The sequence below is a fragment of the Pan paniscus genome, chromosome 21 (assembly GCF_029289425.2).
Source record: "Pan paniscus chromosome 21, NHGRI_mPanPan1-v2.0_pri, whole genome shotgun sequence".
Classification (NCBI taxonomy): domain Eukaryota; kingdom Metazoa; phylum Chordata; class Mammalia; order Primates; family Hominidae; genus Pan; species Pan paniscus.
Window position 1 is genome coordinate 65,645,430 of NC_073270.2, and position 16,214 is coordinate 65,661,643.

Consider the following 16,214-nt stretch of genomic DNA (forward strand, 5'->3'; position numbering starts at 1 on the left):
AAGTTATAATTTCACTAGATTCAGACATCTGTTTTATAACAAAAATGCCAACTTATTACAAAATTTAGCATTATATTGCCTAAGGGCAAATTTCTAGAATTATTATTTAAGTTTTGTCATAAAGGAAGTTAACTCTTAAGAAGTAACAAGATAAATTTGACATTTTTTACAAAAATATATATTTAGTATTTTAAGAGGCTTTTAGAAATTAATCTGAACTGTATCTATTTACCTTTACTGGTATGTTCTCTTTAAATGAATGTGAAAATTCTTGTTCACACTCTGATTCTGAATTTGAGAGATCTTTATAATTTTTTTTTGTTTTGGTTGCTTTTCGTGGAAGTCTGATTCTTCCTTCCGGAATTGTCTTGTCCGTCTTTTTCATGATATTTTTACTGGGTGTCTTTAGGAGAAAAATTCCTGAATATTAGATCAATATTTGAGGTACAAGAAATACAAGCAATTTGCTATAAAATTGGCACTGTGACAAGTTTTACATAAAATATTTGTAAGAATGATTCTTGATTAACATACTTTAAATTAATGGATTTTTATCTTCCCATTCCAGTTATCATCTTTACCATCTCTGTATCCCTACCATTAAGTCCCTGAGAAGCCTGATATATACTATCTAACTGAAGTAAAAGATTTTAAAAATACCTAAAAGCACAGAATAAAATGGAGTCAAACAAAGGCCAGTATGATTTAAAAAGAAACAGGAGAAAGTGTGCAAAAGAAGGAAGAGGTACATAAAACACATAACTGATAACAAGGATAAGATTATGAGATGATGAATTATTTTTATATGGCAAGAAAAAATAATTTTAAAGAGATGTTTGAACACAAACTTCTTGGCTTACCATTTTAGAGCTTGGCTGTCCCTTTTCCAAGGATGATCCTGTAATTCAGAAAAATAAGGTTAAATTTTCACAGTAAATAAGAATAGGCGTTAAATTTATTAGAACATCATTTCAGCATATTTAAATTAAAATAATAAAAAGTAGTAAGTTTTTAAAGCATGTGTTAGCATTTAATAAGTGAACCTCCATGTGGCCTCAGGCCACCAGGATACCAGCCCTCCTGACACCGTAATCTTCTCACCTCTTCTGCTGAAGAATCTGGCCTCACAATACACTATTTTGGAAGCTTTTCCTTTCCCAGAACTTTTTAGTAGCCCAATTGTACCACATCTCTGATTGGCACCATTTTTAAACTCATTCAAAAATGTAATTTTCAAGAATTGATAACTTTTACTGTAAAGTGTTTCTTATGATATGAATTGCCAGTTTTCCTCCCTCTCCGTTATTTTATAGAACTTTTTAAACATATAAGAGAATATGTCAGCATAAGTTAAAAAGTTAACACCTATAAATCTACCACTCAATTTAAGAACCAGATTGTGTATAATGCTGAATCTACTTACGTATGCTCTCTTATACCATCCTCCGTGTCCCTTCTGCTAAAAGGTAATTACTGTCCTGAAATCTGCAGGTCTTAGTTACTTGCTTTAAAAACAAGTTTTATTACATAGATATAAATCTCTAAACAATATAATGAGATTTATAAAATATCATGTCCTGTATAATATCCTACGATTTATTTTCCATACCTCACAATGTTAATAAGATTTACCCATATTATTGATAGCAGCTTTAGTCTCACTTCTTTTTTGCCTTTCAAGCATAATGTTATCTTTCCAAATAGTCTCTGAAACCTAAGAAATAAGATTATCCAAGCAAAGGAAGCAAAGCTGTTTTGGAAGAGAGGTCCTCTAATCTTGGCAATAAGTCAACTCAAACACATTAACTTGTAGTTATTCAATAATTTAAACAAAAGAATTCATACAGAATTTCAATTTCGTAAGTTAAATTTTATAAATATTTAGTGATGACACTAACCTCTAACATCTTCGTGAGATCTCTAATCTTCTACTTCATGTTATAAATGTTTTTATTTGTACGTCTTCCCACTAGACTGTAAGCTCCCTGAGGGCATGTGAATCTTACTATATTTATCTTTGGCTGCTTCAAGGTTCAGACTATGATGCAATCTAGCCTCACCTTTCACCATTTTCCCATAAATATGATCTATGTACCAAATACCTCAATACTGCATTCCCTGAATATACTATTCTATTCCATACTTCTCTCCCTTTTATATATGATAATCCTGCTGCTTTACTTCCTCATGTATCTGGTGACCTCTCACCTAAATTTCAAGATTCAGCTTCATTTCTAAACACATGCCAAAATTCACTTCTATTTTTAGGTAACTACTGGTTATTTTTAATCCTGAAATAAAATGAAAGCTGATGCCCTTAAAATAAATATACATTTATAGTTGAAAAGCACAGAGTTAAGTCTTCTTTTAAAAATGCAACATATAAAATCTTTGTTTTAGCAAACGTTGAAATTGATGTTCAGCTATGAAAATGGTAATTCTCTCTAGCCAAAACTTATACCTGAAACTCTTACCAACTGCTTCAGGAGATTCACTATCACAGAGAAAGCAGAAGCCACTTTCTAGGAAAATACTTTGTGGAAAACTTAGACCCCCCAAAAAAAAATATCTGGAAGAAAATTGTTTTCCTTTTGATATATTTTTTGTGTCTATATAAATTCCTAAAAAAGGATGCGTGTTGGGTGCAGCAAGAAGATGGGATATTTAGTAAATATAAATTATATATATATACACACACACACATAAACATATAAATATATATATTTTATACACACACACACAAATGTAAATACATGTAAATATATATAGATTAGTGTCAAAGTTCAAGCCTTGGTCTTAAAGGTGTTGGGTTCATGAGTACTTGGTATATTATTCACAATAATTAGCTAAATAACTGGATAATACTGGGCCATGAGTAGACAAGTGACGAGAATCATGAGCCAAGGATAATGATGTCATAATTTGTGTCCCTAAGGTCCTATTAAAAATAAATATAACCGTATTACTAAAATAAAACAAAAAACATAAAACTAGTGTTTTGTCCCATCCATGAAAGTATGTGGTAATGAACAGTCTAAATACAATAAGCTTATATAAAGCATTTTCAATAATTGAAATAAACTGCAAAATCATTTGCAACATTTATCCAAAAGATAATTTCTTACTTGATTTTCCACTTTTATGATTCTTCACATTTTTATTTCTGCTATAGTCTATTAGCTGTGGTTTTGATTTTGGTTCTCTTAGCCAGCTAATATCAGTCTTGCTGTCATCACATCTGTACTCTGTTTCAGTATCACTAAACAGATTTTTCTTTTGATGATTTGTTATCTATAAAAAAAAGTTTGAAATGCATGAAGAAATACTACATCTCATTATGTCATGCAAGGTAAGTTAAACCAAAACAACAACAACAACAACAAAAAACAAAACCCAAAACAGGAAAACTAACTTGTCATTTCTTAACATCCTAATTTAGGATGGCATTAATAACCTATCCAAGAAAGTCACTTGGAAAACCAGATCAGATAACGATATTTGTATTTTGGTGTTGATGTTGTTAATTCAAAGTTAAATCAAAACAACTTATTTCCAGAGAAGTATAACCTAATAGTATACATATTAAAAAAACTAAACATGGCATTTCTTTTATTAGATGATTACAAATAGCTGAAAGACCATAAGAAAATTCATAATAGGAAGGTGGATAGTTGCATAAATAAAACAATCAAAATGTTTTTGTTTTCTTGTTTTTGATAATCTTTAACATTAAAAATTAAGAGAAATACTACTTCTAATAGACATATTGAGATATTATAACTTACTTTTTTATCTTTTGTTTTGACAGAAGATTTAAGTTCATCATGATTCCTTGGACCTACCCTTAAACAAAAATATGTATTAATTAAAAAATACCCTTCATACTTGTTTCTTAAGGTAATACACAATGGACAATTAGACCTGAGTTTTCAGTCTTAACTTTTTCACTAATTAGCTATATTATTCTGGCCAAGCCACTTATCCTCTCTGACCTCAGTTATAAAATAACTATGTTGGATTAAAGAACTACTAAGTCTTTTTAGCTTTATGATCTAGGATATACAACTAATATTCAAAGTGATGATAATTTGCATATTAATTTAAAGAGTAAATGTTGAAGTAACAGAATCATAATGAGAGTAATAATGACTAGCATTTTTATTCACTCTTCTCATTTGTTAAAAAACTCTAAGACTGGGAGGAGATATTTAAGAGAAAAAAAAGAAGATCAGAATATTTTAATCTAATAAAAATACCTACAATCTAATTGACCTATCCGCACAAGCTTCTTTAGCTGTAGCTTGAAACTCTTGGATCTATATTGTAAATAAACATTAAAAAAAAGAGGTGTCAGTGTCAAAATAAACAAGAATTAAAAGGAATAAACATAAAATCTAGTTTTGCTTCACAAAATCATAAGATTTGACATAAAATTAACTTTACTACAATATTTGTATTTGAAAAGAAAATACAATACACTAAAAATAGAATAGTTTTTTTTTTCATCAATAAGAAAGGTGATTTTCTTGGTAGTGAAGGCTTTCTACCCCACAATTGCTTGTTTTTCTCTACCTTATTCCAAAACAAAAATTAAAAAAAAAGCCACTTAAATATACGTAGGCTGGTTATCCAAAATATTATTACATATTTCTTAAAAATTTTAAAGCATATGAGGATGCACATTAAAAACATACTATGTAATAACTGCATGGTAAATACAATGTAACTTCTGAGTAAATACAAAGTATCTTGGTATTTTAGCTTACTCCAAGTTTTATGATAGGGTCATCAGCTCCATTCAAATTAAAATTGTAAACATCATTCCTGTGAAAATGAAGAGCAATATTAGCTCCACTTAAATATGTGTAGTCTCTTCAAATATGAAGAAAATGAAAAATATTACAAAAAATACTTACACTGGGCATTCAGAAGTAACATTAACAAAGGTAGTCTTCAGTTTTCTGTAGCTTTTTTTCTGAACTTTTTCCTGAATAGAAAAGAGGGTTATAAAAAAATCATTAAATGGCTAACAGGTACATGAAAAAATGCTCAACAGCACTAATCGGAAATGCAAATCAAAAAATGAGATGTCATCTCACCTCAGTTAAAATGGCTTCTACCAAAAAGACAGGCAATAACAGATGTTAGTGAGGATGTGGGCCTCATACACTGTTGGTGGAATGCAAATGGTGGTACAACCACTGTGAATAACAGTGTGAAGTTTCCTCAAAAAACTAAAAATAGAACTATGGTATGATCCAGCAAGTTACTGAGTATATATCCAAAAGAAAGGAAATCAATATACCAAAGAGGTATCTGCACACCCATGGTTACTGCAGCATTATTGAAACCTAAGTGTCCATCAGTGGATAAATGCATAAAGAAAATGTAGTATGTGTATATACAATGAAATATTATTCAGCAATAAAAAAAGAATGAAATCCTGTCACTTGTAGCAACATGGATGTAACTGGAGGCCAAAGTAAAGTGAAAGAAGCCAAACACAGAAAGACAAATACCGCATGTTTTCACTCATAAGTGGGAGCTAAAAAAGTGAATCTTATGGAGATAGAGCGTAGAACGGTGATTATCAGAGGCCAGGAAGAGTAGGAAGGAGTAGGGGGGGAACAAAGGGATTAAAAATATATATATATTACCAGTGAAATGTACACTTAAAAATGATAAGATGGTAAATTTTATATGTATATTTTACCTCAACAAAAAAACTTGTACATTACTCTATGTGGCAAACAAATAATGTGCATTTTAAAATATTTTTCTAGTTGTGCTTCCACTAACATAAATCTTACATTTGTAACATTCTCCTTAAACTGAATAAAAATATATGCAAATTAAATTAAATCACCACCCATATATATAATTGCACTCCTAGGGCTGGGCACACTGGCTTACACCTGTAACCCCAGCACTTTGGGAGGCCAAGGTGGGTGGGTCACCTGAGGTCAGGAGTTCAAGACCAGCCTGACCAATATGGTGAAACCCTGTCTCTACTGAAAATACAAAAATTAGCTGAGCATGGTGGCATGCGCCTGTAGTCCCAGCTACTCAGGAGGCTGAGACAGGAGAATTGCTTGAACCAGGGAGGCGGAGGTTGCAGTGAGCCAAGATCACGCCACTGCACTCCAGCCTGGGGGACAGAGCAAGACTCTGTCTCCAAACAAACAAACAAACAAAGGTATCTGCATTCCTATGTTCATTGCAGTAGTATTTATAATAATCAAAACATGGAAACAAAGTAAGTATTCACTGACATATGAATGGATAAAGAAATTGTGGTGCGTGTATATATATGAAGAAATATTATTCAGCCTTAAAAATAGTATATCCTGAAATTTGCTATAACATGGATGAACCAAGACAAGAGGACATTATGCTAAGTGAAAGAACCAGACAGAAAGAAAAATACTGCATGATCTCCCTTATATGTGGAATCTAAAAAAAAAAAAAAAAAAGTCAAATCTATAGACGTAAGATAATAAAACAGTGGTCACCAGAGGATGGCAGGAGGGAAGGAAAAAGGGAGATCAAAGGATACAAAGTTGCAGATATGTAGGATGAGTAAGTCTAGAGATATAATGCAGAACATGAGGACTATTAATAGTATTGTATAGTACACCAACTATATATAATACAGTATTGTATTATATAATAGTTTGTTGCACCAACCTATTATATTTGGGATATTTGCTAAGAGTAGATTTTATGCGTTCTTGCCACACACACACAAAGATGAATGAATACATTAATTTGATTATAGTAACCATTTCACTATGTATATCATGTTATACACCTTAAATACATACAATAAAAAAACACTTCTTTAAATATCGAAGACTTAAATAGTAAAAATACAATAGAAAATATTGTAAATCTAATAAAATCCTTTAACCTTAATACTTACTGACATTGTTGTACGTAAATAAATGACCTCCTTACTGGAATTCTATAAGCTAAATTTTGGTGATGCCATCACCACAAACCAAGCATGCTTTTCCTTTGTTTTGGACTCTCATTTGCTTTAAACTCTTAAATAGAAAACTTTGAGAGAGGCTAAGGTTTATGTAAAATCTCATGTAAAAGAGTCAAAAAGCTATCAATTAACTAGTATTGTTAGGAAAAAAATATGTGTTAAATTATTTATACAGCCCACAACTAAAAATATATTCAACCAGATCTCAAAGTAGTGAGGGCAAAAAAAGAAGTTAAATAACATTTAATAAATTAATTGTAATATACTGTATTAAAGAAATGTACTATGATTAAATATCACTAAATAATTGATTACTGATCAGAAATAATTAGTAAGTTAGAAATATTAAAACCTAAAATATTAATTTTATGTTGTGATTCATCTTCAATTTCTTTCCGTTATTTTATATAGACGTATTTGCATTATTTTAAAAAGGTTATCTCTCAATATATTACTCCTCTGATCATTTATCTGACTTATCCTTCCCAGTATGATTTTTACCAGTGCTTGCATACATATGTTCATTCACCTGTTGCATCGTTTGTGTGCTGTTACAGAATATGTAAAAATGAGCAAAGATGTTAAAGAAGGTAAGCAAAAGGCAGCAATGGTATTATAGAGAATACAAAGGTGAGCACAAAAATATTACAGAAAATACAAAGATGATTCAAAATATAGTGAAAAAACAGAAGAAAAAACCCATGAGTAAAATAGCAAAAATAAATAAAAATTTAAAAGGTACCAAAACACTCTATTGTACAGATTCAGAATTCTTGCCAAATGGGTTTTTGAGTCAGGGCATCTTGGAAAGTTTTCATAAGGAAGGTACAAAGAGAAATATTTTAATAATCAGATAAGAGGGTGAGAGAGCCTACTGACTCAGTTTAAAGTTCATTGCAAAGGGAGAAGAAAAAGAGAATACTTAGGAAAGACTTACTTCAGGAAACCTCAAGTTATGTTTCAGTTAAACATGACATGCCTAGAAAATTAAGAAACAAGACAATCTTTTATAAAGGGAAAAGTGAGCCAGTCTATGTTTCCATTTAATTCAATAAGCAACAGGGACCAAAAAAAGGTTTCTGAACAAGAAAGTGGCATGATTGGAGCTGTGTGCTTTAGAAAGAAAAAAACCTGGTAGTGAATGTGATGTAAGGATTGACACAGAGAAATGCTAGAGGCAAAGAAAATTATTAACACATAAAGCCTATTGTAACAATCCAGAGATTAGAAATCAGAACCGAAACTGGGCTGATAGGAGTTGGCCTCGACAGGGGAGAAAACATTCAAGAAGAACTTACAGAGGGTGAACTTCAAAACTTGAAATATTAAGTGGACACAGAGAGCAACTGTGAGGTTAGAAAAAAGATAATTTATATTATAAGCCTGGATAAAGAGTAAAGGTTTTTTTTAAACAAAATTGGAACTTCAGTAGGATCTAATTGTTAGGAGAGATGGGATCGGCTATTAAAAAAATACACACACACACACACACACGCGTGCACGCGCGATAAGGATATACTGAATCATGTACCAAAAAGTAAAAATATTATGCTCATATGTGTAAAAGAAGCTTTTTATTTGAAAAACAGAAGGTTGGAGGGCTATTTTGAGTACTTGCTATTAAACCTGTCAGTGGTTATCATTCATTTAGCAATATTCTGAAAACATCGTATCAAATTCCATTTTACCACTATGCTATTTTAGTGTTTATGGTCAAATATTGAGTTTGACTATAGATTTGGTGAAGTTAAGTAAATAACACTTACCTTACTGAGTTGTACAACAGGTTTGTTTGAAAAATCACTGTAAAAAAAGATTTTGTCAAAATTGAAAAAGCAAATCAGTATCAATATCATAAAAGTCATTTTAAGATAAACCATGTTTGTCACTAAATTTATATTCAATGTTAAAAATAACCAAAATGTAACTATAATAGTCTGATAGTTTTGCTACTTCACTCACAGTAAATAGCACTTATAAGAGAGCATTCGAAGCTGAATCATTAATGCAGCAGAAAGTGTGAATTTAAAATGAATGATTCCACCATAAGAATCATTTATTCATGACCTATAGTAAGGCCAGAATTAACGTAAACTTGAATTAACCACCTAATAGACTATAAATAGACATTTTGTAATAAACAATCTTTGGAAAGACTGCAAAGAATGTACTATTTACTACAAAAAAACTCATATCTGGTTAAATTCTGTATTTCATTAAGCAATGTATTTAAATATATTTATTCATTACTAGATTCAGTAAGTACAATGTCTACATCCTAAAGATTTTTAAAATGGTATGTTGTATTGATGTGTTTTTTGATCCTATATAAAATGTAACTAGACAATAGAATGACAAATTTCAAATTTAGTTCCCTTCTTGTGTAATTTAAACACCTACTATTTATAAAAGTATTAAGTAACCATGTGTTTTCTACTGAAAAGTTACATTATCTGAACCTATGTTTAAAATTAACCTTTTTAAAATTGTGTAATATAGTTGTATCTGTCAGAAAAATATTCATGTCTGAAATTTAAGAACATACCTGTTAATCAAAGACTCCTTTAATTTTCTTGTAGACTTGATGTCATCTTTTGTTTTGTATCTTTTATTGATTTGGCTTATCAAGGATTCTGCTACATCGGTAAATTCTTTCCCTTTTGACTTTTCTCTCTGAAAAAAATTGTAAGTTACTTTTAAACTCTACCAGTTAATCTTTAAAGGAAAAATAAAGGCTGAAAAAAACTTTTAAGATAAATCTGGTTCTATTTATACCTGCAGAGAGAAATAAAGAGAGTCAACTGTTTAGTAAGTTTGAGCTTTGTTAGGCATTAAAATAACTCAAGATAATTTTTTTTTATTATACTTTAAGTTCTAGAGTACATGTGTACAACATGCAGATTTGTTACACATGTATACATGTGCCATGCCAGTGTGCTGCACCCATTAACTCGTCATTTACATTAGGTATATCTCCTAATGCTATCCCTACCCCCTTCCCCTACCCCATGACAGGCCCCAGTGTGTGATGTTCCCCTTCCTGTGTCCAAGTGTTCTCATCGTTCAATTCCCACCTACAAGTGAGAACATGCGGTGTTTTTTTGTCCTTGCAATAGTTTGCTGAGAATGATGGTTTCCAGCTTCTTCCACGTCCCTACAAAGGACATGAACTCATCCTTTTTTATGACTGCATAGTATTCCATGGTGTATATGTGCCACATTTTCTTAATCCAGTCTATCATTGAGGGACATTTGGGTGGGTTCCAAGTCTTTGCTATTGTGAATAGTGCCACAATGAACATACGTGTGCATGTGTCTTTATAGCAGCATTATTTATAATCCTTTGGGTATATACCCAGTAATGGGATGGCTGGGTCAAATGGTATTTCTAGTTCTAGATCCTTGAGGAATTGCCACACTGTCTTCCACAATGGTTGAACTAGTTTACAGTCCCACCAACAGTGTAAAAGTGTTCCTATTTCTCCACATCCTCTCCAGCACCTGTTGTTTTTAACAGAACTGTACAGAGTGCTTTGCAGACATTTTTAAAAATGTTTCTACCCATAAGAATAAAAAACTGAAAAAAGGAGAAACCATTTCTTTGAAAAGATCAATAACATTGATAAACCTTTAGTCAGGTTAACTAAGAAGAAAGAGAAAAAAAAACAGAAATTACTATCAGAAATGAAAGAAGGGCCATCACTGCTGATCACATAGACATAAAAATAAGTCAATATTATGAACTCCATGCCCGCAAATGTGATAGGCTAGATGAAATGGACCAATTCCTTGAAAGACACAATCTACCAAAACCTATGTAAACAGAAACAGATCATCTGACTAGGCCTATATCTATTAAAGAAATGGAATGAATACTTGATATCCTACCAAAACACCAGAAAGAGTTCACTTGTGAACTCTATCAAACATTTAAGGAAGAAATTATGCCAATTCTCCACAATCTTCTACAAGATAGAAGAGTAGGAACTACTTCCTAACTTAGTCTATGAGGCCAATGTCCCCTTAATACCAAAACCAAAGACATTACAAACAAGTATAAGTACAAACCAATATCTCCCATAAACACATACACAAAAATCCGCAACATCAGCAATATCAGCAAATCAAATCCTACAATGTATAAAAAGAATTATGCAACTATTACCAAGTAGATTTTATTCTAGGTATGCAAGACAGATTCAACATTTGAAAATTAATGTACTCCATCATAACAGGCTAATTTAAAATAATCAATCAATCAATATAAATTGATACACAAAAAGCATCTAACAAAATCCAACACAGATTCACGATAAAAAACCCTTAGCAAACTAGGAATAAATGGAAACTTTCTCAGCTTGATAAAGAACATCTACAAAAACAGTTACAGCTAACATCACACTTAATGGTGAGAAACGAGATGCTTTTCCTACTAAAATCAGAAACAAAGCAAAAATGTCCCTTCTCATTGCTTCTTTTTAACATTGTTCTGGAATTCTTCGCTAATGCAATAAGACAGAAAAAGGAAATAACAGGTATATTGATTGGGAAAAAAGAAATAAAACTGTCTTTGTTCACAAATGACATCACTGTCTGTAGAAAATCTCAAAGAATTAGCAACAAAACTACTGGAAGTAATAAGCAATTGTAGCAAGATTGCAAATTACAAGGTTAATATACAAAAGTCAACCACTTTCTTATAAACCAACAATGAACAAGTGTAATCAAAAACACAATATAATTTACATTAGCACTGCCAAAAGAAATACTTAGATGTATATCTAACAAAACATGTACGAGAGAAAAACTACAGAAGTCTGATGAAAGAAATCAAAGGAGATCTAAATAAATGAAGAGATATTCCACATATATGGATACAAAGCTCAATATTGTCAAGATGTCAGTTCTTCCTAACGATCTGTAAATTTAATACATTCCTAGTTGAAAGAACAAACAAGTGGAGCACAGGGGAATGGTAGGGCACTGAAGCTATTCTGTGCAATACTGTAATGGTAGATATGTCACTTCACTACATATTTGTCAAAACACACAGAATGTACAGCAAAGCATGAAGCCTAATGTAAACTAAGCACTTGAGTTAATAATCATTATTTATCAATAATGACTCATCAATTCTACCAAATGTACCACAGTGATGCAAGATGTTAATAATAGGGGAATGGGTAAATGGGTATACGAGGAGTCTCTATACTTTCAACTCATTTTTGGGACTAAAATTGCTCCAAAAATGATTTTTTTAAAAGTAAAAGGACTACAAAATAAGAATTATTCTCAGCATAATTTAGATAACTTAGTTTTAATAAACTCCAATATTATTCTTAAAGATATGAGGTCTCCTGATTTTATATTTACTTTTCTCTGGTTATCAGGCATATAGGTTTTTTAGTTGTAGTAATATACACAAAAATCTAGTAAACACAAAATTTACTATTTTAACCATTTTTAAGTCCATATGTTCTTATATATAATAGGTACTAAGTTATTAATGTCCCCTTAAGATTATCAGAGTGGTTTACTTGTCTTGATAGAAATGTACCAAAAATGAACCTTCTCCAAAATACTGTATGATTTCAGAAATTCCAGTATAATTGGAGCCAGCCTGGGAAATCTGTGCCACTGAACTACAGAGGTTGCTCTGGGGTGATCCAGTAAGTAGAAAGACAGTATCAGACAGATGGCTACCTTAGAAGACAGTTATCATCTAGCACCAGTTAGAATGATGATCATTAAAAAGTAAGGAAACAACAAATGCTGGAGAGGATGTGGAGAAATAGGAATGCTTTTACACTGTTGGGAGTGTAAATTCGTTCAACCGTTGTGGAAGACAGTGATTCCTCAAGGATCTAGAACCAGAAATACCATTTGGCCCAGCAATCCCATTACTGGGTATATACCCAAAGGATTATAAATCATTCTACTATAAAGACACATGCACATGTATGTTTACTGCGGCACTATTCACAATAGCAAAGACTTAGAACCAACCCAAATGCCCATCAATGATAGACTGGATAAAGAAAACGTGGCATTATACACCATGGAATACTATGCAGCCATAAAAAAGGATGAGCTCATGTCCTTTGCTGGCACATAGATGAAGCTGGAAACCATCATTTCTCAGCAAACTAACACAAGAACAGAAAATCAAACACCACATGTTCTCACTCATAAGCGGGAGTTGAATAATAAGAACACATGGACACAGGGAGGTGAACATCACACACTGGGGCCTGTTGAGGGGTGGGGGCCTAGGGGAGGGATAACATTAGGAGAAATACCTAATGTAGATGATGGGTTGATGGGTGCTGCAAACCACCATGGCACATGTATACCTATGTAACAAAACTGCACGTTCTGCACATGTACCCCAGAACTTAAAAGTATAATACATAAATACATAAATAAATAAATAAATAGGTAGATAGGAAGGTAGGTAGGTAGGTAGAGACAGTGATTCATGAACTGGTGGGAAATTCTAAATAGGATACAGGTAGTGACTCTATGAAGGACTGAAGACAATTTCTGAAAACAGGAAGTTGATTTTTTAAAAATCAGAGCACAGCTTAGAAAAGATTATTAGGTTTTGTGCTCCCAGAAAAAAAAAATGACTAGCTCAGGGAAATTATGTGAAATTATTCTAAATACCAAAGAAAGCAATTTAAAATTTAAATTTAAAGACAGATCTTTGTTTGGACAAAAAGAACCTTATTTCCCCTGGGACTCAGGGAAGTAAACAGCAGCTGAGAAAGAGAAAATAACATATTAGGACCCAAGAAAAAAGGGGACCCAAAAGAATATGATTAAAGAAGAAAACAGCCAAATTAGGCATAAAAAGTGAGCTGCAGGTGTAAAAAATATTTTAAAGGAGGCTGGTCAAGACAAATTAAATAATGCCTAATTATATACAATTGCAAATTATCTTTTAAATATAATTTGCACATTGAGAGGTTACATTGTGTTAACATTTTACATTGACTCCAGAAATTTGGCTTCCCAGGTATCAGCATTACTACAGAAGATAAATGAAAATAAAAGCCTATAAAACCTGGATTATTTCAGAAATATCAAAAAGCAGATTGCATTACCTGCGGTGGAAATGTATTCTAATTAAAAAATTTTTCTTAATCTGCATTTTGATAGTTAAGAAAAAATGATTTACCCGTAACTGTTACAAAAAAGTAATATTTTCTTCCCTGGAAGTCTGGTGGCAAAGTAGCTAAAAATGTCTTAGAGATGTTCTCCAGAGATGATTAATCTGAAAAAGAAAGTGGGAGCTCTAATAATGATGAGTAACAGTTAAAATAGAAGACAGTCTCTTCCAACCCATTCACATACTTTCTTGCAAAACCTTGTCAAGGTTAAATGCATTCATCCAAAAAATATTTGAGATGCTACTGTGTATAAGGCTGTGCTAGGACATGCAGGAAAACAAATGTTGAATAAAACATAGTCTATGGTTACAGTCAAAGAGAGAAAAAAAAACATTTATTAAAAAGAAAGGTAAGAATTATAAGAAATGTACAAACAGTTCTATATCCAAGTCAAAAGGAAAGAGTGGGAGGAACCTAAAAAGAAGAGACAGGAACTGCATGGTTCATTAATTCTATACATATTTACATGTCTGATACGCGCCTAGTACTGTTCTATCAGAGCTATGACAAGGGAGAGGTGAGTGAGGAATTCTGAGAGTCTGGGCACTGAATTAAACAAGGTATTACACATGTTAAATGTGTAGCAATTAATCAAGTTTCTTTCTTTCTTATCAAGTAGGCATCTTATGGATATGCAGAAATCAAAACACATTGAAAGCTCACCATTTTTTTTTGTTTCAAATCCCAGGAATCAAGCTCAGAAGTCAATTCTTTCTCTGCTTTTCTATGACTTTGCACATTTTTGCTAGCAGATGGATTTTTATCGCAAGTAGCAGTATTCACATCTTTTGACAATATGTATTTCTTCTTATATATCAGCGATTCTTCAATTGTCTTATTTAGGAGAACCGATTTAAAAGTAGTTTCAGATTCAACAGGCCAATCACTCTGCTTGGCATTTTCAGTATTTTTCTGCCCTGAATATTTAGGATGATTTTGTTGCTGATTGTGTTTCTTGCAAACTTCTACTTCTGCTTTATCTATTTTGATATGGTCGGTTTGTTCTTTCTTATATTTCACTTTTCCTGTTCCTTCAGAATTATGATCAGATATTGAAGAGGATGATTTTTGTTTAGTAAGTTTTTTATTTATAACAATATCTATTGGGGAAAATGAGAAATTAATTCTTTTTAAATTAATAAGTTGACATATGTAAAATTTGTTAAATTTGTTTTAATACTTGTTAGACATTTGAGGAAATTAACACTGAACTATTACATATAGATAAAACTAAGTTTCACCTTGATTCAATGTGTCTCCTGATGAAGTACTTGCTCTTTGGTTATTACATAGTTCAATGTTTGTTACAGGTGTCCAACATGCCCATTTGCTGTGTATTTTATTTCCACAGATGTTGTCTAAAACACCAGGTAATCTAGAAAATAAATTAATTTGCTTAATGTTACAAAACATTAGCCTATGACTTTAAGACCTTGATTTTTAATGTAGTCAATGTTTACTGAAAGCGATTACTTATGTGAAAATAATGTGGAAATTTACCTTATCTTACAGTTCTACTGTATATTTAAACTAAGTTATATTTCTACACATTCATTGTTTATACATTTTAAAAATCTCATTCATTTTAAGTCTCTCCACTTGAAAAGAGTTATATTGGACCACATGGGGAAAAAAACCATATACATAATTCCCCATTGTGCTGTCATAATACTTGAGAGATGATTAATACTACATTCTAATCATATAAAGTCCTTTTCCTCCACATCTGTTACATTCACTGAAAACAGCATTAGTATAAATGATTTGATGGTTTTCTCATACTTACATAGCATGATCTCTTTTTTCCACTGGCTGTGAATCTGGTATAACATCCTGGAGTTCACCTAAATAAAACAAATATTATAATATTTTCATTTTTTTTAATGCAGTTGGCAGGGGGATAGGGAGGTTAGTATAGAAATCTATAAAGGTTCACATATTGGGATGAACAGATTGATCGATTTTGCATCCTCTCTCTTAAACCCAAACTTCTGGGGAACAAAGGTTGTATATTTCCTTGTAACCTCAAAAATTCCTTGCACAAAGTCAAA

At 31.8% G+C, this 16,214-nt stretch overlaps 1 protein-coding gene across 1 annotated transcript in view; it reads right to left on the minus strand.

Moving 5' to 3' along the window:
- The window catches only part of SYCP2 (synaptonemal complex protein 2), a 72,185-nt gene that overhangs the window by 15,581 nt on the left and 40,390 nt on the right, over nt 1-16,214 (minus strand). Inside the window, exons 22-33 of the mRNA XM_055104696.2 lie at nt 15,950-16,007; nt 15,405-15,538; nt 14,827-15,263; nt 9,537-9,664; nt 8,758-8,794; nt 4,917-4,987; nt 4,767-4,824; nt 4,261-4,316; nt 3,786-3,843; nt 3,126-3,291; nt 861-898; nt 233-403 (exon numbers count right to left, since the gene is read on the minus strand). Coding sequence (XP_054960671.1) covers nt 233-403; nt 861-898; nt 3,126-3,291; nt 3,786-3,843; nt 4,261-4,316; nt 4,767-4,824; nt 4,917-4,987; nt 8,758-8,794; nt 9,537-9,664; nt 14,827-15,263; nt 15,405-15,538; nt 15,950-16,007 — 1,412 coding nt within the window. The remainder of the gene's footprint in view (nt 1-232; nt 404-860; nt 899-3,125; nt 3,292-3,785; nt 3,844-4,260; nt 4,317-4,766; nt 4,825-4,916; nt 4,988-8,757; nt 8,795-9,536; nt 9,665-14,826; nt 15,264-15,404; nt 15,539-15,949; nt 16,008-16,214) is intronic.